At 36.9% G+C, this 26,570-nt stretch overlaps 1 protein-coding gene across 1 annotated transcript; it reads left to right on the top strand.

The window, feature by feature from the left end:
• Nucleotides 1-1,884: 1,884 nt before the first annotated feature.
• Nucleotides 1,885-23,622, top strand: plppr4a (phospholipid phosphatase related 4a). The gene is made up of 7 exons (XM_066692338.1): nt 1,885-2,517; nt 9,148-9,333; nt 14,157-14,286; nt 15,098-15,293; nt 17,086-17,143; nt 17,660-17,833; nt 19,100-23,622. The coding sequence occupies exons 1-7, from the start codon at nt 2,440-2,442 to the stop codon at nt 20,444-20,446; spliced, it is 2,169 nt and encodes a 722-aa protein (XP_066548435.1). The 5' UTR covers nt 1,885-2,439; the 3' UTR covers nt 20,447-23,622.
• The last annotated feature ends 2,948 nt before the right edge of the window (nt 23,623-26,570 follow it).

Here is a 26,570-nt window from a genome sequence, read left to right as displayed (position 1 = left end):
GAGGAGTTGCTTCTAACTAGAGTGAGGCTGTTAGTGGAGTTCCACAGGGATCAGTACTAGGGCCTTTGCTGTTTCTAATCTATATTAATGATCTGGACTCTGGGATAGTTAGCAAACTTGTCAAATTTGCAGATGATTCTAAAATAGGTGGTTCAGCAGATACAATCTTGGCAGCACAGGCTATTCAGAGGGACTTAGATAATATTCAGTTGTGGGCCGACACCTGGCAGATGAAATTCAATGTGGACAAGTGCAAGGTATTACATGCAGGTAACAAAAATGTCCACTATAATTACACTATGGGAGGTACAGATCTAGATGAAGTAATGCATGAGAAAGACTTAGGAGTCTATGTGGACTCCTCACTTTCTCCATCCAATAAAGCAATAAAAAAGGCAAACAGAGTGCTAGGGTATATTGTCAAAAGTGTAGAATTTAAAACAAGGGAAGTAATGTTAAGACTGTACATTGCGCTAGTTAGAGCTCATCTGGATACTGTGTACAGTTCTGGGCTCCACACTTCAAGAAAGATATCGCTGCTCTAGAGGCAGTTCAGAGGAGAGCAACCAGACTTATTCCAGGTCTGAAGGGAAAGTCCTACTCGGAGAGACTGAGGGAACTGAACCTTTTCACCCTGGAACAGAGGAGACTACGTGGGGACTTGATCCAAGTCTTCAAAATCATGAAAGGCATCGACCACATCAAACCAGAGGAGCTTTTCCAGATCAGCAGGGACACACGCACCCGGGGACACAAATGGAAATTGGGCTTCAAGGCATTCAAAACGGAAAACAGGAGACACTTCTTTACACAGAGAGTCGTCACAATCTGGAATAAACTACCCAGTGATGTGGTAGAAGCTGAAAGTTTGGGAACATTTAAAAACAGACTGGATAGGATCCTTGGATCACTTAGATATTAATGAACACCAAACGAGTACGATGGGTCGAATGGCCTCCTCTCGTTTGTAAACTTTCTTATGTTTCATTTATGTGTATTTCAAACACATGCTTTTCAGAAGGTGTATGATGAATTAACAAATAAGAACCCACATTTCTTCACTGTTCAACCCACTGACTTACCGTTTCAAACACTTTTTTTAGGCATAAACCAGCAAATGTTCAATTGGAAAGTCTAGTCCACGTTCCATTGCTGACCTTGTGGTTTGATATTGGTAGTTGCTTTACAAAACAAGAACACGTAGTTCAAAATCACTCTACTGCTGTCTGACTGTGGTGACACAACAGTGTTGGATGATATGATTGATCAAAGATAGACACGCTTGATTTTTTTAGCTTTTTGTTTAATTCTATGTGATTCGATATGATATAGATTTATTTTTATTACAATAAGTTGATATAATTACAATAAGAGGCATACCTGCGAAAGTAATTGCTGTTAAATTACAATGCATAATGTAAAGCATGCAATGCTAAAATGTTACATCTCAGCTTCAACTTTGGAACTTAAAATAGCTGACATGTTATAATTGTATAATTTTGGATTATGCTCTGCACATACCATGACTCACCACAAAACCTGGTGAGATAGTAATCAGAAAAGGTGCTTTATGAAATGCAAATGAATCAATGGCAAGGATTTCTAGTATTACATCTTTGCAATAATGGAAACTTTCAATGTTCTGAGCATGAATTTGAAAGTTGTTATATGGATTACTTAATAATGATGATGGTGGTGTTGATGCACATGATTTATAACAATGCTTATTTTATTTGGTTTATACTTTATTCAAATACAGATGCAATCATTTAAAATGCATTACACACCCAATTCATTTACAGCTTTCTCAGTATAATATTTATTCATAAAAATGTTTATAACAAAATCAGTATAATCTGTTTCTCTACTTAGCAAATTAGAAAATATGCGTTGGAAGCAGGACATGGACTCATTTTATAATTCAGTGATACTGTTTAATAAGCAGAAAACATCTTATAATTGATAATATTATCCATATTGACTGTGCATATTTGTGATGCATCGTGTGCTTCAACATATTGATAGTGTGTGTGTGTGTGTGTGGCAGTGTGTGTGTGTGGAAAAAAAGGTTTAACCCACTTCTGACGTCAGGTCGCTTGGTATTTTACCTTTGCGTTATCTTGCAACTCACAGCTCAGCAGGGAGATATCTATAACATATAGAGCAAACAGCAGCAATAAGGCAAATGCGGGACACAGGTTCCAGTGTGCCGTTATCCCTTTGCATTCAGCCTTCTTTAAACTAGCTTTTGGTATCTCTGGCATAGGAAACATTTGCTTAGTGGCTGTTGAGCCGCAGAGAAACCGCACAGTCCATCCGTAGCGACACTTGGGAATGGAGCACCAGCCGTAGTCGCTTGGTTTGCAAAGGCAAGATCGACTCGGATCTGTTCATCACTGCTCATTTCGTCCAAATAAGAAAGAGGTAGAAACATCCAACATGTCTGCAAAGGAGAGACAGAAAGCAAAGGTGACCAAAGACAGCGTTACCTTGCTGCCTTGCTTCTATTTCGTTGAGGTAGGTGTTTCTCCATTTAAGCATCTTCAACATGATGCGGATCTGTATCTATGGTGTAGCCTAGACAGGGATGATGTTCCCTGTATGACTGATAGAAGCTATACTTTGTAGAATGCAATGTATTTTGTATTAAGTCAGTAACCCTTTCACATCAAGCGTGGTTTGGTGGATTAAAGGGATTAACTGCTATTCAGTAACTAAGCTATATTTGTATGAGGATCACGTTTAATAGAATGTCTCCATAAGCACTGGTATTACATACCGGAGCTGCAGATTTGTATTAGTTTATTTATGCACTTAACACCCAAACTGGTCTATTTATTAGACAGGTGGTATAAAGCAGGACGAATTCTGTCTGTTTATAATGAATCGGTGGTTGATTTTAGCAGCCAGGTTGGAAAACTTGAGGAATGTGAAAGACTAGGTCTGATTCAGTTAGTTGTACTTATTAAAGGTGCAATTATGAATATCTCAGCCCTGTGTCATGCATGTTTACAAATTCGTTACAAAGTGGCAGACAGGAGATGTGCATGTATAATTGGACATGATATTCAAATCTAAAATAGACTCAATATCGTTTCATGATCATTTACCAGTTTGGGGGGTTTTGGGTTTTTTTATCGTCAGGTTTTGTATGGACTGTGAGCAAACGGTTGGTGTGTTTGCCATCAATGGTGCAGTTTTACCTTACCCCAAAAAGAGAAGCCTTACTGGGCTGCATGCATCCAGTTTTGAAGTAGAACATGAATAAACATAATTCCAGATTACATAATAATCTAATCATACAAATACTGTATATGTGACACATATTACCTGCTGTGTGTGTAATTGGAATCTAACATGCAAATGGGTCACTTGTAGAATAGTAATTCATTACATCCATCAAATGTATTACATTGTTGCATGAAGAAAGGCATTCATAATTAAAGCAGGGCATTTTAATTATGAAGTATTATCCAACATTCATTTTACTTATGTATTTCTCTCTATTCTGATGTTAAGTGGTGATAATTTCTCATGAAAAACTAAATTTTTAAACTTGCTTTCAACACAAGATTCCACTTATTCATTTAAAACAATTTGATTTATTGATTGATCGAATGTATACTTTCGAGTAACAAAATATGATTTCCATACAGCGACAGTTGTTAAAATAATGTTAAAATAACACAAAGTACCCTTCTATTATAAAATTGTATATATTTTTAACACAGATTTGTTGTGATATTATGTTTTTATTCGTTCATTTTAACACACACATGTCCTGTGTCTGTATTATCAGCATATTTTGTTGTTTTTGAGCATTTATCTGATTGGTTGTCCTTTCTTTAATTACTGCACAATTAAATGTAGGCCTAATATATTCTACTGAATGACATTAGTTTATGTTTAAGATACAGTATTTATATTTATTTAGAAAAGCAGTATTAAACCACAATTTCATTCTAATACTTTAAAATATAAAGCAATAAAAGCAGACCTATTATCTAATGTCCTTAAGTAAAAAAAGAAAGGTATAGGGTGAATGTGTATTACTTGTTAATATGCTGCCTCCACACTTTTCCAATAAGTTATCTATACAGGTAATGAGTAGAAGACTGTTGTTCGTGGAACAATATAACCTGCACCTGACCCTAATCCTAACCTTAACCATCTCTGAGAGGTTGTGTCAGGAATATGAGCCACACAGCAAAATCAGGTAGCAGAAGACAGGGTTCCTCCAATCCACAATTCAACAGGTTTAATTGGTCTCTCTATATTATTACTTATTCAAAACAAAAACTAACTTTTAAATTGATTTAATTAATTGAATGATTGGAACAGTTAACTTACAAGGAGTTCAGGACCTTTTAAGACTGGACCTTTTGAAGAATACTGGCAGTCAGAAAGCAGCTATGGTCTTAACTATATTTCATTTCTTTCTGGTGATGGAATACATATTAGGAAAGATATTAGCATTCATTCTTCCTGTCAGCACAACATGATGGAAAAGTAAAGAAAAATGATTCCTTGCATGACCCACAAATAATGGCTGGGTAATGAAATATATTTTCTGAAGAGATGCAAAGATTGGAAGAATATTCACTAATATAAATTAAGATGTTGAAGATTAGTATATGATTTGAATTAAATGTTCTAGTTTTGTCTATCACATCAAAACCTTATTGGGTACACTGCCCATTCAGTACAAATTCATGGATGTTTTGCTTTACCTGAGTAGTGTGACAGATTTCACCATATTGATGTATTCACATAACATATTTTGATAGTTTTACAATCCTGTAAGGAAGTGCAAACATATAAATAAAGAAATTGAGACTTTTGTGTAGTTTTCCTATTTACAGGCCAAAAGGATAAAGACAAATGCCAATGGTTTCTCCCCTAACATGGAGTAAAAGAAGACAATCTGTCAAAAATCTGTCTGGCCAGCTGAAGAATCAATGACCTATTTAGCCAATGACACCATATGATATTATGGGAATTAACTGGTTGCATTAGCAATTTATTTTATTCTGGGAAGACCAACTGAAAATAGAATGTGAAACAGTCTCCCCAGAAATATTTAATTGAACACTTTCAAGACGGAGCCCAATTTCACATTACAGCTCCTAGCAGGCTGCTGAACCAATTTGTGTACCTCGTGAATGATGACAAAAAATATATTTGGTTCCTTTGGCTACATTTTGACTAGTTTGTGCAATAATTGGTTCTGTTAAGTAATTCAAATGAGAAGGCCTGGTACTCCATGACTCAGGTTAGTTTGGTGCCAATCTATAAGCAATATTTAAAGTACTGTATTTAACATATCTTTGAGAACATAGGGTGCTCAGGCCACCAGGATAGAGACATATGGAAACTTCCATTAACTTTATATTCACATCTTAACAATGTTCCAATTTAAAACAACATGTGTTTTTAACAGTCTGTATATTAACTTTCTTTATAAACAACGTAAGTTCATTTTATAATTGAATTATTATATGGGAAATGCATCTAGCCGACTCAGATTTGCCTAGAGCTCTAGATTTAGAAAGAGGAAAAGTGTGTCATGGTTTCCATGTAATGAATCATAATTCAAACAAGTCTGTAAGCCACAGACGCTATTTGCTATAAAATATATATCACAAAAGTGGTGGTGGGTGTACATAAATGGTACAAGTGGGACATACTTTCGTAATAAGTGGAGACCTGTATCTTAACTTCGGTGACAAAAATAACCCAAAATGCATTATGGATTTCCAGGGGGAATGTTTACAACGGGACTGTGAATTTTGTAGATATAGTGTAGATGTATGGAAGAGAAGTAGACACTACTAAAAGGAAGAGAATTAGACCCTACAGACTGAAATTACACAAGTGCAGGACGTGTGGAGAAAGAAAGCAAATGGTGAAGAGATGCTATTACATCCCATATATTTCTGAAGTCATTGAGCAAGCCAAGGGTGCACTGCTAGTTGACTTTCTTGAACTGGATTGCTATATTTTTTTAATCAGTTCAATATGTGATGTATTCTACAATAACAATGGCTGCATTCTACTTAAACATGAATAGTGTCATGATATATGATAATGAGGCAAAGAAAGTTCTTTCCAGATATGTACTACTTTCCGCTTCTGTAAGTTTAGACCCTGTATCTGCTGCGACTAAAAATAAAACTCCGACCAAGAAATCTTCAATTTTTTATTCATTAATTATTGAAACTTCACTGTCACTAAAGAGTTTTTTTATGTTTGTAGTCAGTGGTAGTGAGGTACCAGGGGACAAATGCATGGTCTAAATATTAGGTAGCGGTACACTGTAAATAATTTTTTACTCTTGAAAGTACTTAGGTGCTGTTTTAAAATAAATTTGAGCAGTTGGTATTTATAATATTAATGGTAAACAGAGGTTTTCCTTTAAGTCATGGAAAAGAAATACTAAAGGGATCGATTAATTTTGAGAACATGCTTTCACTGTAAGCTCAGTGATGCAAGTCCATGTGAAGAATACAGATAACATGTGCAGCAGCTTATTATGTAAAATCTGTAGGGTACTTTATTATTGAGGTGGCACAACTGACCTATATTTCTGTCCAAATACAAACGGCTGGGAAATGTTTGTATAATACGCCATGGAATGATCTGAAACCTAATTTTAAGATGGGGAGGGAAATTATAATTTTAACAAATGAGTCATATTGAATTCATGTCATGCCCATGATCATTTTACCCAATAAATGCATGAGCTCAAATGTTTCTGCACTAATCACGGTTTTGTGGCCACTTTAATAATGTAAAAAAATAGAACACTGCAATAAAACATCAACAAGAAAATGACAACAGTTATTAATGGTCACATCTTCCCTACATTAGACACGACTACAAAACATTTGAGCCCGCTGTCTCATTGTAGATGCATATATGAAATGTAATATTAATAGGAGAAGTTATACCTTATTTATATTACTCTTGTGTAAATGAAATAGAGGACAGTAGTAAGATAACCAGGGGAAAGGGCACTCCTATTCATCTGATAGCTGGTAGCAGAATCTCATCAAACCATTACATGAAGTATCTCAGTGAGTCAGACTCTACAACCTTCTTGGCTTGTTTATTCTAGACTCACACAACTCCTTACGAAAAGCATGGCTCCTGATTCCAGTATGAAAAGCTCGTGCTCTTTATTCCCAATGGTGTCCTAGGGTCCTCATTTAATTGCTGAAGTAACCACCTGACTTGAGTATACTCATTACTTTTTTAGATATTTAATATCTGAAGAGAATATCTTAGTAATCGCCTTTGTTCATGACTAAATTAATTCTTCCTTGAGCTCTTCTTAATTGTATCCTCCATGTGATGTGGTGTCTAGCACTGAAAGGGTATGACAATTGAGTTTGTAGTAATCTTTTTAATATCCATTTTCTTCGGATGAGGATATTTCTGCATCAACATAAACACCTAAATACTTGCTCTCAGCTGTTTCTCTAATTCATTAGCATTCATTAGAGATTTATAATGTACATTCCCACTATCTGCATGAATGTATTTTCAACATTAAATGACTTTCTTCAGGTGTCTACCCAGTTGTGAATAGTTTCTTCAGTCATTATGTATTTGTTTTGATGGTGTACACTTTGTATGTATCATTAACACATGTAAAATGGCTCTCCATCTACATTGTTAATACAACCCAGGAAGAGCAGTGTGTGTAAAACAGATCCCTGTGGTGTTCTCAATCCAGGTGGATACATTGAGACATGATCTTTCTGTGTCATGGATACACTCTGACACTGATGGCTGTTAGTGGATATTTTAATGACACCTTTTGAAATTGTGTTGATGAAAATCTTAATCGGTTATTCAATTGTTGCAATCTTTTCTTCCCATGAGTGAATGACACATTACAACTGGAAATGACTGTAATGCAAAATAGTAGCACTCAAATGGGGGAAAATGTCTCTTCTGTCATGGGCCATTGTAAACATTTTTACTAACGATGCAGCAGGAATGATAATACACTGAATGCATCAGATCTGTCAAGGTTTCTTTCTCCAAAGTTGATTCAGTGTTATATTCATTGACAAGAGAAAAGGGCAGTATTTCTTAGAATATTCAATTTCATCAGTGATTTGACATTTGACATTGACTGATCAAGATATTTTGTACGTTTCTCTTGTTTTTTATTTATTTATTCAAAATATTATTCTTATCAATGGATGCAGAATGTGCTTGTTGAACAGCTTGTGTTACAGGTACAAGCAATTTATACATACGTAAGTGTTTTTTTAATTATTTATTATTTGTATTGTGCTTTTTGACCTTTGAAGTCAAAAAGATCTCTGAACATGATTCATTTTAAAAGAAAACAGGTACTAATACTCAGTAATATTTTCTGGGCAGATTGTGCTTTTAGGATGAAATGTTGAATTACCAGTCACCTTTGCCGATTCTGCTCAGTATGAGTCAATTAGACATCTAACCTCAAGGGACCTCTCTCAGTTTCATAAAGCAAACAAACACTGCAGATCGATTGCGTCCTACATATCAAACAACCCAAAGTAAATACAGAAATACTGCATTAAGATGCGGACAGCGAAATCAGCGAGCAGTATATGGGTCACTGAGGCAGTATGTGACAGTGAATTTGAAAACCTAAGCAATCCTGTAGAACAATGCAAATCAGACCTTGAAAAAGGGCTGCGTTAGCCCCGGTGTCCAATATTTTGGTTCTTCCCTCATCAAACCCCCTCCCCCTCGAATATATTTTGCTGTTACTAAGAAGGAAAATGTAATATCTAGCAACAGCTGTCTCTTAGGAAACCAGGCACTCCATGCACTCTAAGATAATTGCTTAGCTGTGCACTGGGAAGTTTAGCACCAGAGTGGAAAATCAGCACAATACATATCAGAGTTGGCAAGATTCTCTGAATAAGTAATTTGCTTTTATAATTAATATATTTTGTTTTAATTGTTCTGCTGGCATTCCAATACACATTCAATTTTAAAGTCTAATACATTTAGGTACAGGCAAATGATCTTCAATAAGTCTACACACTGTGACTTTAAGACATGATAAATTGTTCTCCACAAAGGAGAGCAACCTAAATACATATTTTTTGTACTGAACCCTTGTGTGTTTTTTCTTTTCAGCTGCCTATCCTGGCCTCCTCAGTTGTCAGCCTGTATTTCCTGGAGCTGACAGATGTTTTTAAACCAGTGCGCTCTGGGTACAACTGCAACGACCGCAGCCTGAGCATGCCCTACATCGAGCCCACTCATGAAGTGATTCCTTTGCTCATGCTACTAAGCCTGGCCTTCGCTGGACCTGCAGCCACGGTCAGTCACACTCCACCCTGATCTGGATATGGTCGTAACATGAAGAGTTGTGTGTTTACATGGTTTGGTCTAAAAGTGCATGACCTTTCAGATTCCTACAGATGAAACTCATAGGGAGAGGACTGTAACAGATTCCAACATAGAGGAAGAGTTTTTAACCATGATGTCACTCCAATGGTGTACTACCTTCTCCACCCATAAACGTTGGCCTTTGGGTACAGCTCGTTTCTCCCTTTCTTTATTAGACAGCTTGTGGTGTAGAGATGGACCTGTGTGATTCAAGTGACTATAAATACTTAGGAATAATAGATGTTTTGTAATGTTACACTATATTGCCAAATGTATTAGGAACAACAACAGACAACTTTGAAAAGGCCACTGCAGTCATGGCATCCTAAAAATAAAATACTCTGAATTTGTCTCGAACCTCATTACTGGTGGGAGGTCTTTTTTTTTTTTATCCTTTTATAATTAAGATAGCGGAGAAGACCAAACGTAGCAGTAAATAGAAAATAGCAGTTTAAACTTTTTTGTCTGTCTGTTTTGCTTGGCAGACAGAGGACAATGGAAGTAAAAAAAAGAAAGCAAATTAAACTGGGGTGTCTGAGTGAGAAAGCTTGATGTAGATGCAAAGAATATAAAGATGTGTCTGTAATTGGGAGCAATTATCCAATCTAGTCTGCCAACCGCTCTGCAGCAATTACTTCCAATTATCTGAGAAATGGTTTAGTAAATAAGTTCCACATAGGAAAATAACTCCCTTTAGAAAATATTTTTCTGATTAAATTCAAGTTTATTTACTTTTTACAATATTTATTTCCATTCCATCCCTTTATTATATTACATTTTATTAAGATTTGCACAGAACTGCAGGTACAATACATCAGAAAGAGACAAGCACACCATCCTAAAAAGAGACTGATTAAGAGAGATGATTAAGGTGGCTAAATCTGAAGCACTTTCAATCTACAGTACTGAAAAGAAATACATTTTGACAGCTACCCTAATTCAGTTCACAGTTACTTCTATCACGCCTCCTCCGCATTTGAACCACTAACAAGTTTGTGTGTGTATTCACTAACAGCTTTCTAAAATTCTAGGAGTTTTGGGGGGTTTACATGTATCCCAAAAATAGGGGAGTAGAAACCAGGTTAAATCTGGTAACACATGTGGCCTATAAATAGGTGTTTGTCTTTACATCTGTATCTGCTGTATTTTGCTTAGGTTACACTTCCTATATGGTCTTTTATAAATACAAATTAATTAATGATACTGTAGCTGTACTGCTTTCTAAGAGGACTTCCTTAAACCTTCACAGTTAAAACGCACATCATTGTCTAGTATAGTATGTTGGCATTTTCTTTTTAATTCTCATAGCATCTCATAGGCTTAATTTTTCCAGTTTCCTGTCATGTTGTGTCTCTGTTGCAGACTCGTTTTTTTGTGCTGTCAGCTTAAATTGTGCTGTGGCCTTCCCAGGGCGATCTCTAAACATCACTTGGAGAGTGTTTTTTCTCTGTGGATGTGTGCGTCTTTCAATATTCGTAGCTGTACATCCACCAACAGGATTGCTGACCATGTGTAAATAATTTTATTGTTAGGGCTTTTTTTTTTTTTATGTGAGTGTGACTTCAGCTGAAAGTGAAAGTGAAATTATATTTAACTACCTGTCAATATTGTGTAGGTGATGTATGTAGATAATACTTATGGTAAAGAATTGTAGAATACTTGTTTTTTTAGGGTCCTTTCATCTGCATTCATCCATCTATATATACACCGATCAGCCATAACATTATGACCACCTGCCTAATATTGTGTAGGTCCCCCTTTTGCCGCCAAAACAGCCCTGACCCATCGAGGCATGGACTCCACCAGACCTCTGAAGGTGTGCTGTGGTATCTGGCACCAAGACATTAGCAGCAGATCCTTTAAGTCCTGTAAGTTGCGAGGTGGGGCCTCCATGGATCGGACTTGTTTGTCCAGCACATCCCACAGATGCTCGATTGGATTGAGATCTGGGGAATTTGGAGGCCAAGTCAACACCTTGAACTCGTGATTCATCAGACCAAGCCACCTTCTTCCATTGCTCCGTGGTACAGTTCTGATGCTCACGTGCCCATTGTAGGCGCTTTCGGCAGTGGACAGGGGTCAGCATGAGCACCCTGACTGGTCTGCGGCTACGCAGCCCCATACGCAACAAACTGTGATGCACTGTGTGTTCTGACACCTTTCTATCAGAACCAGCATTCACTTCTTCAGCAATTTGAGCTACAGTAGCTCGTCTGTTGGATCAGACACACGGGCCAGCCTTCGCTCCCCACGTGCATCAATGAGACTTGGCCGCCCATGACCCTGTCGCCGGTTCAACGCTTTTCCTTCCTTGGACTACTTTTGATAGGTACTGACCACTGCAGACCGTGAACACCCCACAAGAGCTGCAGTTTTGGAGATGCTCTGACCCAGTCATCTAGCCATCACAATTTGGCCCTTGTCAAAGTCGCTCAGATCCTTAAGCTTGCCCATTTTTCCTACTTCTAACACATCAACTTTGAGGACAAAATGTTCACTTGCTGTCTAATATATCCCACCCACTGACAGGAGCCATGATAATGAGATTATCTGTGTTATTCACTTCACCTGTCAGTGGTCATAATGTTATGGCTGATCGGTGTATAGTGCCAAATTCTGATTAGCTCACCAATAATGTTGTGCTTGTTTCCAGTCCAATGGCCTTGATCTCACAATATATTCACCAGAATTCTCAAAGATGTACAATTCAAATGTATACACAATGATGTTTCTAAACTTGTGTGCTGTACCCATCGTACTTTATAAAAATGGCTTAAAAGGACACTGTAGACCATTCACAAGGAATGCCCAGAATTCATAAACAGAGTTATTAGTCATCAACTTCACCTCCTAGCAACAACAAAAAACGTTTGAAGGGGCTTCAAACAGCTCCAATGGAAAATTCTACTTTATTAATTGTGAAATGTTTGTCATAAAAGCAGTCCTTGCATAATGATGTCTGTCAAATTCCATCCAATACAACTTTTAAATCCTCCATTTAATTAGTAATTTTGATTCACTAATGTAATAATCTGGAAACTTTACTGCTTACCTGGCCTGTTTCCTGCATTAATTTGACATTCACCTTATTTTTTGTGCAAGTATTAATCCATCCCTGTTATGGACACCTCATTATCTTTTTTGTCTGTTTCAATTAAAAATGATTGCTGTGAATATAATCTGCCAGTTTAACTAATTATTAATCCAAGTGTCCATTCTGCTGCCTCTAATGAAAAGTATGCACAGTATTCTCTCCAGTAGGACAGGCAGCCTTTGTGATTCACAATTTATAAATATTCATTCAAATATGGATTTAAAATGTGTTGCAGAATTTCAGAAGGTGTAGATTCTAAGGTGACGTATCTTAAATGGAAGGTCCCTTACTTTAGCTCGGTGCTCAGTAATTTGCTGTTGATTTTTACTGGTAGATATAATATTGAGGTATCCTCGGCAATAAATATGATTGTAACCTTGGAGATCTGGGGAGCGGAATGAAGGACCAGTGGGTAACTTCCTGTCCCACCATGCTGCCAGTTGTCCTTTTTAATAGAATGAATATGATCTGGAGAAGCTGCTGAGCGACTGAACTCAGGAGGGGATGCTTATGCATGAGCGATCTCTGTGTGACCTCGCTGGGCTCAGATTCAGGTCGTTATGCAGTCATACACTGATCCAACACCAGCTGAGTTTCATAACACCAGAACCAGAAGAAGCTGAGGACAAGTGTAGTGCTCACTGGTGGTCCCTGGAGAGATCAGAAAGTTGGCACCACTAAGCTGTACACTTGTGATCTCCTGAAACAGGAGTTAATATACAGTGTTGTGTACATTGGGTGGTTCAGTGTGTTTGAGCACAGTGTTTAAAGCAAGTCCAGGGTCCACTCCCACAAACACATTACCCTTTGGGGCCAGTGTGGTTAGTCATAGCCCCTTCCTACAGTGATGACCTTTATCCATGACTGGACTGAGAGTGCTTGACTATATTGATGATGTTTATGTGTATATGTATGTGTGTGTGTGTGTGTGTGTGTGTGTGTGTGTGTGTGATTATTAAAAAATATTTCAAAAAAATTGAAAGGCAGCAGGAATCCTGATTGTGTTCATACATTAACGCTTTTGTTGTGGAAGCTTTGTTCAGCTTATTGTAGAGAGAGCTTTAGCCAACACTAGTTATCTAGGACATGACTGTTAATGTTATTTAAACTAGAGTATTCTAAGACGAGTGGTAATTGAGGTCTATGAAACCACCCCTAAGAATACTTTTCTATCTAGCACAGTCCCAGTTTCCCTTACCAATCATGGTAGAGAACTGCACTGTATATAGCTGCTTATTTTGTTCTGTGAAATATGTATCAGTACAGACTGTTAAGCATGATAAATACACAAAGCATGGCAAAGGTTATCTTTTACATGTATTAATAGTATGAGTCACACTAATTTTAAGGAAAGATAGGATTGTTTTTTCCACCTTGGGTTGGCTACACTTCACTTCATAATTATCAAGTGTTTTAACTGCCTGTAGCATAGGGCTAACTTCAGTTACTCTTTAGGTGATGTTATTAGCAAGCCTTAGTAGCTGGTGAGACCATATTATGTTGAAGAGATATGAGAATCGTAGGGGTTAGTGATGTTAATAAGAAACACATATTGGAGCTGTGGATATGGGTTTCCTCTCCAAGTGTTGATCTTCCTTGTCCACAGTAAATGCTCACAAAGCTGAGCTGTACAATAATAATGTCAATTATCTGTCTCCAGATTATGATTGGAGAGGGTATTCTCTACTGTTGCCTGTCAAGGAGACGAAATGGGGTTGGCACAGAGGCAAATATCAATGCTGCAGGATGCAACTTCAACTCTTATATTCGACGAGCTGTCAGGTTTGTTGGTAGGTCTTAATTTTCATATGTCATGTAAGTGTATGGATTTTTTTTCCTACCAAAAATGGTAGGAAATCTAAATCCATCTTGATAAAACTAAATATTGTGCAGTGCCCTCATGATTTATGTTCGCCAGGAAATTATATGTTTATCTGTCTAACTAATTATCTGCTTTTAATTATCTATCTTTGAAACAATGACAGCCTCTTCTTGTCAATGTAAGCTTAAATATTTGCATGGCATGTGTCTATCTGATGATGTGTTACTGTACTTGCTAAATATGTTATTCACTGAGTATAATTTCAATGTGGCTTGTAGGCTGAGAGCTTGAATATAAAATACTTTTTCTCTCTCCTCATCTAACCTGCAGTTTGTGCTGCTCACATGTTCCTTCTGTTGGCAGCCAGGCTCAGGAACATCTGCCTAAAGGAATGCTGAGATTTATACTTTAAACTAATAGTGTTTACATTTGGGAAAAAATCTTCAAAGCTTCAGTATATTCACATAATACTTTGACCTTTTTTCTGGTTATAACTCCTAACAGATACAGTACAATGCACTGTTCTTGGTTCTTTCTTTTTTATAAAGCATTCCTCTTGCCATAGTTTTAAATTGAATTTTGGGAGGAGGACTACCCCTTAGTGAAGCGAGTGAAGGTCAGAATAAATTATTCACCTTCTATGTATGGTTTTTTGGGTTGTCTGAACTCTTAAACTTCACAATAATAAGTTCATTGTTTTCTCTTATTTATCAAATCTCTTCAGCCCTGTCAATTTACTTACTCACTTATCTATCTTGTATCTTATTGTTTCCTGCTAGGGGTTCATGTGTTCGGGCTCTGTGCCACTGCTCTCATCACTGATATTATCCAGTTGTCAACTGGCTACCATGCACCTTATTTTCTGACGGTTTGCAAGCCCAATTACACCACACTGAACACGTCCTGCGATGAGAACTCGTTTATTGTAGAGGACATTTGCTCAGGAGTAGACTCTGCTATTATCAATGCCGGCAGGTAAATTACTCTAATCTTGGTATTATAATACTTTAATGTCTTATCTGCTTCCTTATCTCAGATGTCTCTAAGAAAGAAAATGTATTTTTATCTACAGATAGGATTATGAAATTTTGCAGGAAGGCACAGTGCAGGGAGATTCACAAAACTTCATTTTTAGTCATAATCACCATTTGTCCTATCATATATTCATCTTCGTAAATATCATCCCAGGCCTGATTCACCGAGAATAGTTTTACATATGCAAGCTATATTAGCACATGCTTATTTCAAAATTCCTAACAGTCACTGCTACAATTCATTACATTCACATACATTGTAGGTTAAAAACAGTCTGAAGTCTTAAAGCACACTGCAGAACACATTTTGTGTGTTTCTGTTTTGTTCTTTTGTTTCAATAATTCATGTTTTTGGGCTGTATTTTATTTTTTTTCTACTGGTTAGCATTGCACTATGAATAATATGGGCTTTGCAGTCATTCCACACACATCAGGTTGAAGGATTTCAAAACCAGGTCATAGCTTCTAAATTTAACCTATCAATGACACAAGAAAGAACAGACTGACAGGTGCTACATGTCACATTTATGTTGTTGACCATCTTGTTATTTTTCTTCCTTTATTCTCTGTCAATGAGCACCTATTAAAGGTAAAGGCTTTGCAAACGGACTGGGCAGAAATTAATACAACAGACCATTAGAAATCTATCAATTAAAAACAGTGTGCAAATAAAGAGTATTTTATGTAAATTCAGTGACAGTATAATGCAAGGAAATAAACACCTCCCTTCTTGTAAGTGTGTTTTTGTTGTCATCTGTCCATTGAAAACATAGTTTGTAAAGGCGACTTCAGAGCATTATTCTAGTGTGTGTGAGAATCACTATGAAGCTTCATAAGAGAGTCTGAAAACATCCCAATTATGGGAATACACAAATCTGTAAATGTCATTTGTCAGCCCACACAAAGCTGAGCTCCAGTGCACTTATGAAGCATCCTGCAGTACAGCAGTCTACTCTCTGGTTTTGTGTGTCCATATAATAAAGTATGTATATTGTAGTATATATTATCTGTATACATACATATAATATATACAGATAGATACAAAGCCAGAGCTCTGTAAACATACAAACATAATTCCTTGGCTAGGATTGTTTTTAAGAAATAATAATGAGTATAAAATTGTAAATAAGGTATGATATTAATAATGTAAATATAATAAGAATAAGAGTAATAATATTAAAAACTCCTCAGTAACTCCCTGTGCACAAATCAATATGTATCTATGTATGTATGTATTTATTGTATAATTAAACAATAATATAACAAAAATGTGCACTGAATTATTTATTTTAGATGTTTGTTTTTAAGTTTAAAACATTTAGCTGAAATAAACTGAATTCAAGTAATTGTTCTTGCTTTATATTCTATTTATTCAGTTATTTTCAGTAAATGCTGCATGTTTGTCCTTAGCAGCATTGCACAATTTAATGGAGACTCTTAAGTTAGTTCCAGTTTTATGTCTAAATATATTAGTTACTCAACTACATATTCTATCAATAAAAAACATAACTTTTTCAAAAATTACTTTCCATACCCCAATGGATAAATAGCAATTTTAATAAACTCAGGATTAAGTCCAAGAAAAACATTTGGGGAAATGTTAAGGTGCCTAGTTCACAGAAAATGAGTTTAGTAAAGCAGTATAAATCAGAGTTATTGCTACTCCTCTGCAGGTTGGAGTATCATGCACACTGGTAGATCTCTAGAGTTATCCCAATCTCCTTCCTTTGCAGAAAATCTTTCCCCTCCCAGCATGCAACACTGGCAGCATTTGCAGCTGTGTACGTCTCTGTAAGTAATGCAGCCCCCTGTTTATTGTCTTACAACACAAGAAGTGTCTCACTAAACACTTCCATCTAATCTGAGAATAATCTTTATGTTAATATTGTGTTCTCTTCTGATGTGCATTTCAGTAGAGACTCTTGTCACTGACAGCCCTGTTGTGAAATGCATTTAGATAGAAGTTGCATTTTACAGACAGCTGCAAACTCCAAATGGTTTATGCCATCATTTGAAATGTAGCCACTAAATATACTATATTTATATTGATGTGAATAAGTATGAATTGTATTTTTGGTATATATTTAAATCCATTTGGTAGACCTGCAAAATAGAAAAGCTTAATGCAATTCATTGGAATAATTTTAATTTGCAATGTAAAATAAATGCTCCTAAACTTCAATCAGCTAAGAAGGAATGTATAAAAGCAGGAAATTAAAATAAAACTTTCAAAAGTACATATTTTACAGACAAGGTCGTAGCATTTCCATACTATTTTCTGTCTAATATTCTTGGGTTTTCTTTCAGATGTATTTCAATGCCACCTTGACAGACTCCTCGAAGCTCCTGAAACCGCTGTTGGTTTTCTCCTTTATAATCTGTGCCATTATCTGTGGGCTGACACGGATCATCCAGTATAAGAACCATCCTATTGACGTCTACTGTGGCTTTCTGATCGGGGGAGGAATAGCAGTGTATTTAGTGAGTAAGAAATATTGATTTATGTAGCAGTCAAAAGTCTTCACTCCTGTCCCGTTTCATGTCATTTTCGTCAGCTGCAATCTCTACAGTTTCATCCAAGTAACTTAAATTGATACGGAACAATACACAAAACAGAGTGTTTTACTTCCGCCTAAGGCATTTATACCACCTACGTGTTGTATTCCACTTCTAGGCTGTGAATAGAAGATGAATTGAATTGTGTGTTGTTTTTCTCAGAAACGTATGACCCATGTATGGGAGCTAAAGCCTGCAACAGCTCAGAGCCATATCTGGGATTTCAGTTTAAAATGTAAAATGCTTTTGATTTCTGCTTAATTAATGGACAATTACATTTCTGTTTTATCAGAGCTCCATAAAGCATGTCTGAATTTAAAAATCTCTGAAGCATTTTCATGATGTGTTTTCCACCATGCTAAACTGAGTCAACAGGATTGGGATCAAATTATGTATTGTTGTTGACATGTTTGTATGTTATATATATGTTATATTGTATGTTTTCTAAATTAATACGGGTCCTTTAAACTGAACAGTCTTAATTACCTTACTTAAATTACGAATTGCTGTAAATTGACAAACTTTTCTAGAACTAAGCATGTGTCACTTGGTTTTTAGCGAGTGACAGAATGTCTGTTTTTTTAATGTGTAAAACATATGAACAGAGAAGTTCAACCTTTAAAAAAAACATAAAAATGTAATGAAATACACTCCCTCTCACGCACACTCCCACACTCATGCACATTCACAGAAACATTTTCTTCCATGTACAAAAGCCCATGGCTATATTCATCATTCATTAGTCCCATGACAGTAATAAAGTCTGACCACTGTATTTTCACTGACCCTGTGACATTCAAAATGAAATCACTAGATGTTTAGTGCCAGACTGGATTAGAAGACAACTACAACAAATACTCTTTACCAGAAAACCACGCTCCATGTTTGTGAGGCAGATTTCTTATGTTTATATGTTAGTGTATGAATTGTGATTTAATTATTTATAAATCTTTCATTTCATTTGTATACATAACATAATCAATATCCAATACACACTAGACATTTGCTAAAAAACTTAAACCCATGGCAGCTATAGTACAATTTAAAACAAGGGTACTGGGGTGCATGTTTTACAATTAGATTTCTTATGGGAACAAAACAAAATAGCTTGTTGAATTGAAAATGGAAAATTCTGTGTTATCTTGCCTACATATAAAAAGGATTTGGATGTTTATCTTGTCTCGTTTCTAGGGACTTTATGCTGTAGGCAACTTCCAACCAAGTGAGGATAAAAGCAGCCAACAAAACCAGCTCAGAGAACCTCTAAGGTCTCTAACAGATCTCAGCCAGGACACGAACAGACACCTACAAAGCAAGAATGGAAGCAGTAGTGACGGCCTATCCTCTCATCATTCGGAGAGCATCCTTAACCGTAACCACCGAGAGACGGGCTCGCTGACCAATCTGAAGAGAGCCAGTGCTGACGTGGAGATCATCACCCCGAGGAGCCCGATGGGCAAAGAGAACATGGTGACCTTCAGCAACACCCTACCTAGGGTCCATACCCCAGCTGTGGAGGAAGCTGCGAGAAGAAATGCCACCATCCACGCTTCCATGGATTCAGCCCGCTCCAAGCAACTGCTCTCACAATGGAAAAACAAGAACGAGAGCCGGAAACTGTCCTTGCAGGTCATGGAGACAGAGGCTGGACACTCTCCTCAGAGAGCCATAGAAATGAGGTCGAGCTCAGAGCCCTCAAGGGTAGGTGTCAACGGGGAACACCAAGGTCCAGCGAGCCAGTACTTGAAACTTGGACCTGGCAGCACTACCTTACCCAGTAGCAACAGTGGCATTGCTGGTGGGGCTCGAGTGTCTATCCAGTCACGGCCCGGGTCTTCACAACTGGTCCACATTCCAGAAGAAACACAGGAGAACGTCAACACATCTCCCAAGAGCAGCTCGGCTAGGTCAAAGTGGCTGAAGGTAGCAGAAAAGAGCGGAGCCTGCAGAACTAACAACCAGCCCCGGATCATGCAGGTAATTGCCATGTCTAAGCAACAGGGAATGCTCCAGAGTAGTCCAAAGAGCTCAGACGGCAGTACTGTCAGCTGCACGGGATCAATAAGATACAAAACGCTGACGGATCAGGAACCGGGCAACATTGTCAGGGTGGAGGCCCACCCCGAAAACAACAGGCCAGTGGTTCAGCCTCCATCCGGTGACGGGACCGGTTCATGGAAATGGAAAGCTCAGGAGAAAAGCAGCCTCCGCCAGTCGTACGAGCTGAACGATCTGAACAGAGACTCAGAGAGTTGCGAGTCCCTAAAAGATAGCTACTGCTCTGCTGACAGAATGAGAAGCATCCCTGACAGCAGCAGCGAACACCACCATCATCTCCACGGGATCACGACCATCAGAGTGACACCAGTGGAGGGGAGCGAGGCTGCCTCTGAGACCCTATCCATAGCCTCAAGCCGTGACTCTACTCTCAGGAGAAAAGGCAACATCATTCTAATCCCTGAAAGAGGCAACAGCCCAGAAAACACCAGAAACATCTTTTACAAAGGGACATCACCGACCCGAGCTTTCAAGGAGTGAGGTGTCCCAATGTGTGGCCTTGTTCACTGGATTTACATGAAAAGATATAAATGAAGCTTGCCCTCCTGGGTTTCTCCACAGTACTCACAGGTCTTCTGTATATGCCAGTCCATTGTCCATCACCATAACAGGATAAATATTGCTTTTTTTTTTTTAAAGTAAAATAAAAAAGCTGTATTGTGCATGATATTCAGAGATTTTATAAACACAAGAAAGCACAAAGTCTGGTGTATTGTGAAGATATTTACGACGTATTTCATACGAAAGTTCATTTTTCACACTCGTGAATTTGATATCCATATGAACACCCTGACAAAGAACTCCTCTTAAAATGTGCCAAATTTTTAAGACAGTCACAGCTGAATTTTTATGCACATAGAAATAAAGTCTTTTGAATTGTAAGCTTTTTCCAAGATAATCTTTCGTACGTAACATTATTCCCTTTTTGAAATGTCACGATATTTATGCTTATTGCACTTAACATAATCACCACAAGGTGCTCTTCAAAAAGAGTTTCATATCATTGAAAATGATTAAAAAATAACAGATTTCTATATTTTTTGCAATGTAAATATTTGTATAACTGGTGCTATACCACCACCTTAGTCAGATTCTGTCATTGCTTATCACTAAAATCAATATATGATATATGATGAAAATAAAAATGTGCTTATTTTAGCTTATTGTCATAGATCTATAGTAGGGGATCATTTAGGTTTGCAATTATGAGGAATTGGTTTTTATTTCAATGTAATATAATGCGATAAACTGGTCATTTACAGTGATGATAATTGGTTCTGAAACTGTGCAGACCTTGAATATATAATTATAACATTTTGTTGTTGTGAGGAGGTAGTGTTGAAGTCCATATGTGCATATCACATTTAATAAACTATGAAATTCAAAAATAAACACAACAAAGTGCTCTTCACTGGCAATATAATTTACAGTAGGGATGAATATAAATTATTTATATTAGATTAAATTTGCCTTTAAGTCTGCTCAAGCAAGAGAACCTTTATTAATTTGTTCATTTATTTATTTGATTAAACAAAAGTTTCAAATACATAAACATACTATCAGCATTTTGTTTTGTTTTTTAAATAAAACCCATGCTTATTTAGGTGCATATGTTTTGTATATTTAAAAATAGCTTAAAGACTTAACATTATAGTGCAATACTAATTCAAAGTGATTTCCTTTTAAATAGCTACCCAAAGAAAATGTTTTCTCTCGGCAACAGCATCAGAAAATTAATTGTAGTCACAACATATGATACACAACCATTGTACAATATGCATTACATGATTTTGGATTAATTTAAATATGTACAAAATCCTACACTGACATCTTTGTTTGTTTTTTCTGTAAATCATTATCATGAATTTGCATCATGGTTTATTCAGTCAGTATTAATGTGTGTGGGAAAGAAAGTGGTGCAAAGTACCACCATTTGGTACATCCTTGTTGATGCTTCTTTTCCCAGCGTGATATTTGTAAAGTAAACAAGAGTCAGTCATGTACCATAAAAGAATCTTACAGTTGTTTTATGTATTCTTAAGAAGGTAATTTTATTGTAAAACTCTGCCTTAGCGCATCCTCATTCTGTGCAGCTAGCTGCTCACTTTATGTACAGTTTTGCAGTTCAGTAGGCACTGTGGAGTCAAGTGGTGACACGTTATCAACTAAAATAATTAACTCATTCTAGTTATTGTTTATTTCAAGGAAATGTTGCTAAAATGTAGACGCAGGTGGCATAACACTGGTCGGCTCTTAGATTTTCAAGGTCGTCTATTGCAGTCTACAAAACTGAAATGTATAGACATCTAAGAGTGCAGAGGTTTTATATCTAACGTTATTAGCTTGGAACCTTTTATCTCCTTGACCTTTGAGCATCATTCTTATACATGTCAAAATAAAACTATGGATTTTATTAACAAATAATTGATTATTTGTTAATAACATTTTTAAATTATTAATATTAAAGTGTAGATTTAATTTTTAATCTATGAATATGACATTATTACACTTAAGTTTAAAACTTCGCAGAGGCCCAAATATATTTATTGTAATTCTATGCTACTGTTATTTAAATAAATTCAGAGAGAAAATAAGGTTTGAGGAATGTATCCTACTAATTAGAGCTTTGTTGTATCTATGTTTGGGAAAGTTAGATAGATTACTTTAAAGGAATCCATTATTTAGCTCAAATTGATAACATTATTTTTGTGATTAATGACTATTAAGAGTAACATATTTTATCATTATTTTTTAATATACAGTATATGTGCCAAAGGGTATTTCAAAGGCAGCAAGACAAGAACATTTGTTATTTTATAGTATGCCTGTATTCTGGTTTATTCTATGATTAGTTTAAACTGTCATTACATGTGCATGGTGATTTGATAATTTAACAAAATGCTTTTTTGTAAATTATGCCTTTATTTGGCATTGATTGGAACATTAATTTATACTTACATTTGAATAAACTGTTCAAATGTTTAATCTTTGTACCACTGTAAATAAATGTGTTACTTGCCAGATATAATACATGTAGCTTAAGTATTATTGATGATAACACAAATACAAAGGGAATCCCTTGACATACTTTAGCAGAACAGCTGTATGCATGTAAAGTGGAGGAAACATGGAAATATGTATATATTGTAGGACAATGTTATGCAATGTTTTGCCAGTGAACATCTGTATAATGTTACCTTCTGTCGGTCAGTAAAGTTTGTGAATCAATCAATGCTTCTGTAAGTAAGCACTGTAGTGTATTAAACACAATCATGTGAAAACATCCAGGAACTTAACAGGAAATCCAGCCCTGTCCCAATATTACAATATCCATTGTCTTTAACAGAAGATCTGGCAGGGTTTGTTTAAGAAAATTGTGCATTGTCTGAATATTGAAATAAATGTTTGCTATTAAAATGAAAAGGGATTTACGCTTTTTCATTATCAATGTATGGTCTTGTATTACCGTGGTCAGAGCTGTTGATCAATGGTAATCTATGCTTTGTAATGTACACAATCAACTATGAAATATCAAAACTTGTATTGCAATTTCACACACAATTTTCAAAGTATTTGTATTCCATGTGTTTGATATTATTGATTCAACTTAAAATGCTCTATACCCCACAGCATAGTCTCCAGTTAGGAAAATCTGTATTACTACTGTGTCTGTGCAAGAGTGTATGCATCTTTTTATCTGAGATGCAGATCAATTAACTCTGATAAGACTTTTAAATCTAAATGTAAATATGCATGCATATTTGTTTGAAATATATATTAACCAGATACAGTTTCACTTCCAACTTTAATAATCTACTTTCACTAACCAGAGGCTAACATGAGAGGGACCTAATGAAATTTCAGCTTAGCATATAGTATTATCAGGGAGACATATTTTGTGTTCAATCGGTCTGTATAAAACAATGATTTCTCTGAGTATTAGGGCCTGTTCAGTTGACTGGCCTCTTTCTTTCTTATGTCTGTGGTGTCCCAATTTTCAGATGATTGTATACAAATGAACAAAAGCCTTCTTATTCTATTTTTAACCACATTTTTGGCAAATTGCTTATACTGCTTCATGGTCGTTTTATGCCAAGTTTAATGTTGCTACGTTAATTAAACACCATCTTATAAATAAATACAAATGGGAAAACTGTTTTTCGCTAGCATTGCCATGTGTTATCATCATCATGAGGTCTAAACTAGGTCATGGTATTGACCTACATTTTAAGAGAACCATTTACAGCTAAAATACTTCTCTGAAGGCCAGAAGTGTGTTCACAAAAGAAACTGAAGGTAATGTGTCTTCTGCAAACAGCAGCGTCCATTTCCTTAGCCCACTCAGTGCATTCACATTGAGTGTTTCAGAGCAACGTGCAATGAGTAAACAGAAGAAATGTGCGCCCCTGGCAATTTGTATTCTGTATGAAGCAGCCGAGGAAACAAAAGGATTTACATTTATGACATTAGTAAGATAGCTGGCTGCATCCTGCCTTGAAAAAAATCCACAAGACGACAATATCTCAGCAGTTGTTACTGGTAACCAAAACATAAACACTATATAACAAATCTAAAATGTGCAGATTCACCTCACACACAACTACACCTTATGTTACAAAGTAATACGTTAAAAGTTATTATACAAGTTACAAATGCATTTTAGCATTACTCTAAATTGTGTTTTCATGAGCAAAAATCAGATTTTAATTAGAAGGATATTATTTCTTAGCAGACACCCTTATCCAGGGTGACTTACATTTTACCCATTTATACAGCTGGGCATTTACTGGAGTACAAAAGCATTGCCCCCACTTGGGACTGAACCCATAACCCTCCAGAGTTCAGCTACACTTAAGTCAATAGAGTCAAGTTTTTGCCAATTACATCAAACAAATGAAAAAATCTATATAACTACTTCTTAAAATTACGGTTCCGAACCACAGGGCCAGTTGCCACAGGTGGAAATGAGAAACTTAATAGGTGTACTGATAAGACTGTAACAGAAGCTGTCCACTATTGTAAGCTTATCTTCAGTTTCTCCATGCACTCCTTTCTATGCACCATCTACTGTTTCAGCATTAAAATGCATTAGTTCCCTGGGAGACATAGTTCTATACAGATCCTGTATAATTAGCAGCTTATAATTTGGTATTTTAGTTACTTGTTCTAGATAATACAAAAGTGCAGTAGTACAACTAATATAAAATATGAAGCATACATCCTAGTTTAAAGAGGTAACAAGTGCAGACATGATGCAGTTATCATTGCGGGGGTGTGAGCCTGCAAAAAGGTTAAGCAGCACTGTGCTAAGGGAGGGGGGCATAGAAGAAATCACAGTAAATAAATAAAACTATTGGAGTTCTAACCATGTAAAAGTAAGCAGGGACATAAGGAAGCATGGATATATAAAGTGTGAAATTACAAGAGTGTGGAACAGCTTGGGTAAGCTGATTGGGTAAGTACAGTCTGAACAGATGTGTCTTGAGTAAATGTTGGAAGGTGATCAGGGACTCTCTTGTCCTGACCTCACTGGGAAGGTCATTCCATAACTTAGGTGCAAGGGTCAAAAAGGAGTGGCTCTGGAGGAAGGGGAGAGGAGAGGGAGTAAAGTTAGTCTTCTGGAGCAGGAGGATCAGAGAGGTCTGGGGGGAATGTAAGGAGAGATGAGGGTCTGAAGGTAGCAAATCAACAGTAGGCAAGAGTCAAAGTCTTGAACTGGATGTGAGCTGAGATCATGAGCCAGTGAAGGGAGTGGAGTAGTGGAGTAGCATGTACAAATCTGGGCAGAGAGAACACCAGAAGAGCAGCCGAGTTCTGGATTAGTTGGAGTGGGCGGTTAGTAATTGCAGGCAGGCAAGTCAGGAGGGAGTTGTAGTAATCCGGGCAGGAGAGATGAAGGGTCTGAATGCGCAGCCGAGTCATGCAGTTGGTGAGGAAGGGATGGATTCTGCATACGGTTGCTCAGGAAGAATTGGTAGGTGCAAGTCGGCGTGAAGATGTGCTGAGTGTAGTAGAGCACCGTATCGAGGTTGACTTCTAGAATCTTAGCGGAAGAACAGGGGGAGAGCATGGTAGATTCCTAGGGAATTTAAATGGAGAGAACAGTAGAAGGTAAGGAGGAGGAGAGAAAGAAAAGATCAGATTTAGAAAGATTCAACTTGAGGCGATGCAAGTGTATCCAGGAGGAAATAGCAGACAGACAGGAAGAGATGTGAAAGAAGATGTGGGGATCAGAAGAGAGAAAAGACAGGAAGATCTGAGCATCATCTGTATAGAAATGGTAGGAGAATTAATGTGATGTGAGAGAGGTGTAGAGAGAGAACAGGAGGGGACATAGGATGGAGCCTTGGGGCACACCTATTAGGAGATGATGCGGGATAGGTCACTTGGTAGGTGTAGTCATGTAGGTAGGAGGAGATCCAACCAAGGGCAGTTCCAGAGATTCCAGTCATATTTATGAAGAGTGGAATCACAGAAGTTCGTTTGAAAGCAGAGGGGAAACAGCCAGAGAAGAGGGAGGAGATGAGGAGGGAGGAGCTGAAAGTGAGTAGATCAGGAGCAGGTGAGTGTGGAGAGGGTCAAGGGTGCAAGTGGTGTGTTTATG

This window comes from Amia ocellicauda, chromosome 19 (assembly GCF_036373705.1).
Source record: "Amia ocellicauda isolate fAmiCal2 chromosome 19, fAmiCal2.hap1, whole genome shotgun sequence".
In the NCBI taxonomy this organism is placed as follows: Eukaryota; Metazoa; Chordata; class Actinopteri; order Amiiformes; family Amiidae; genus Amia; species Amia ocellicauda.
Note: the sequence above shows the minus strand (reverse complement) of the source record. Positions and strands in the feature narration are given on the sequence as shown.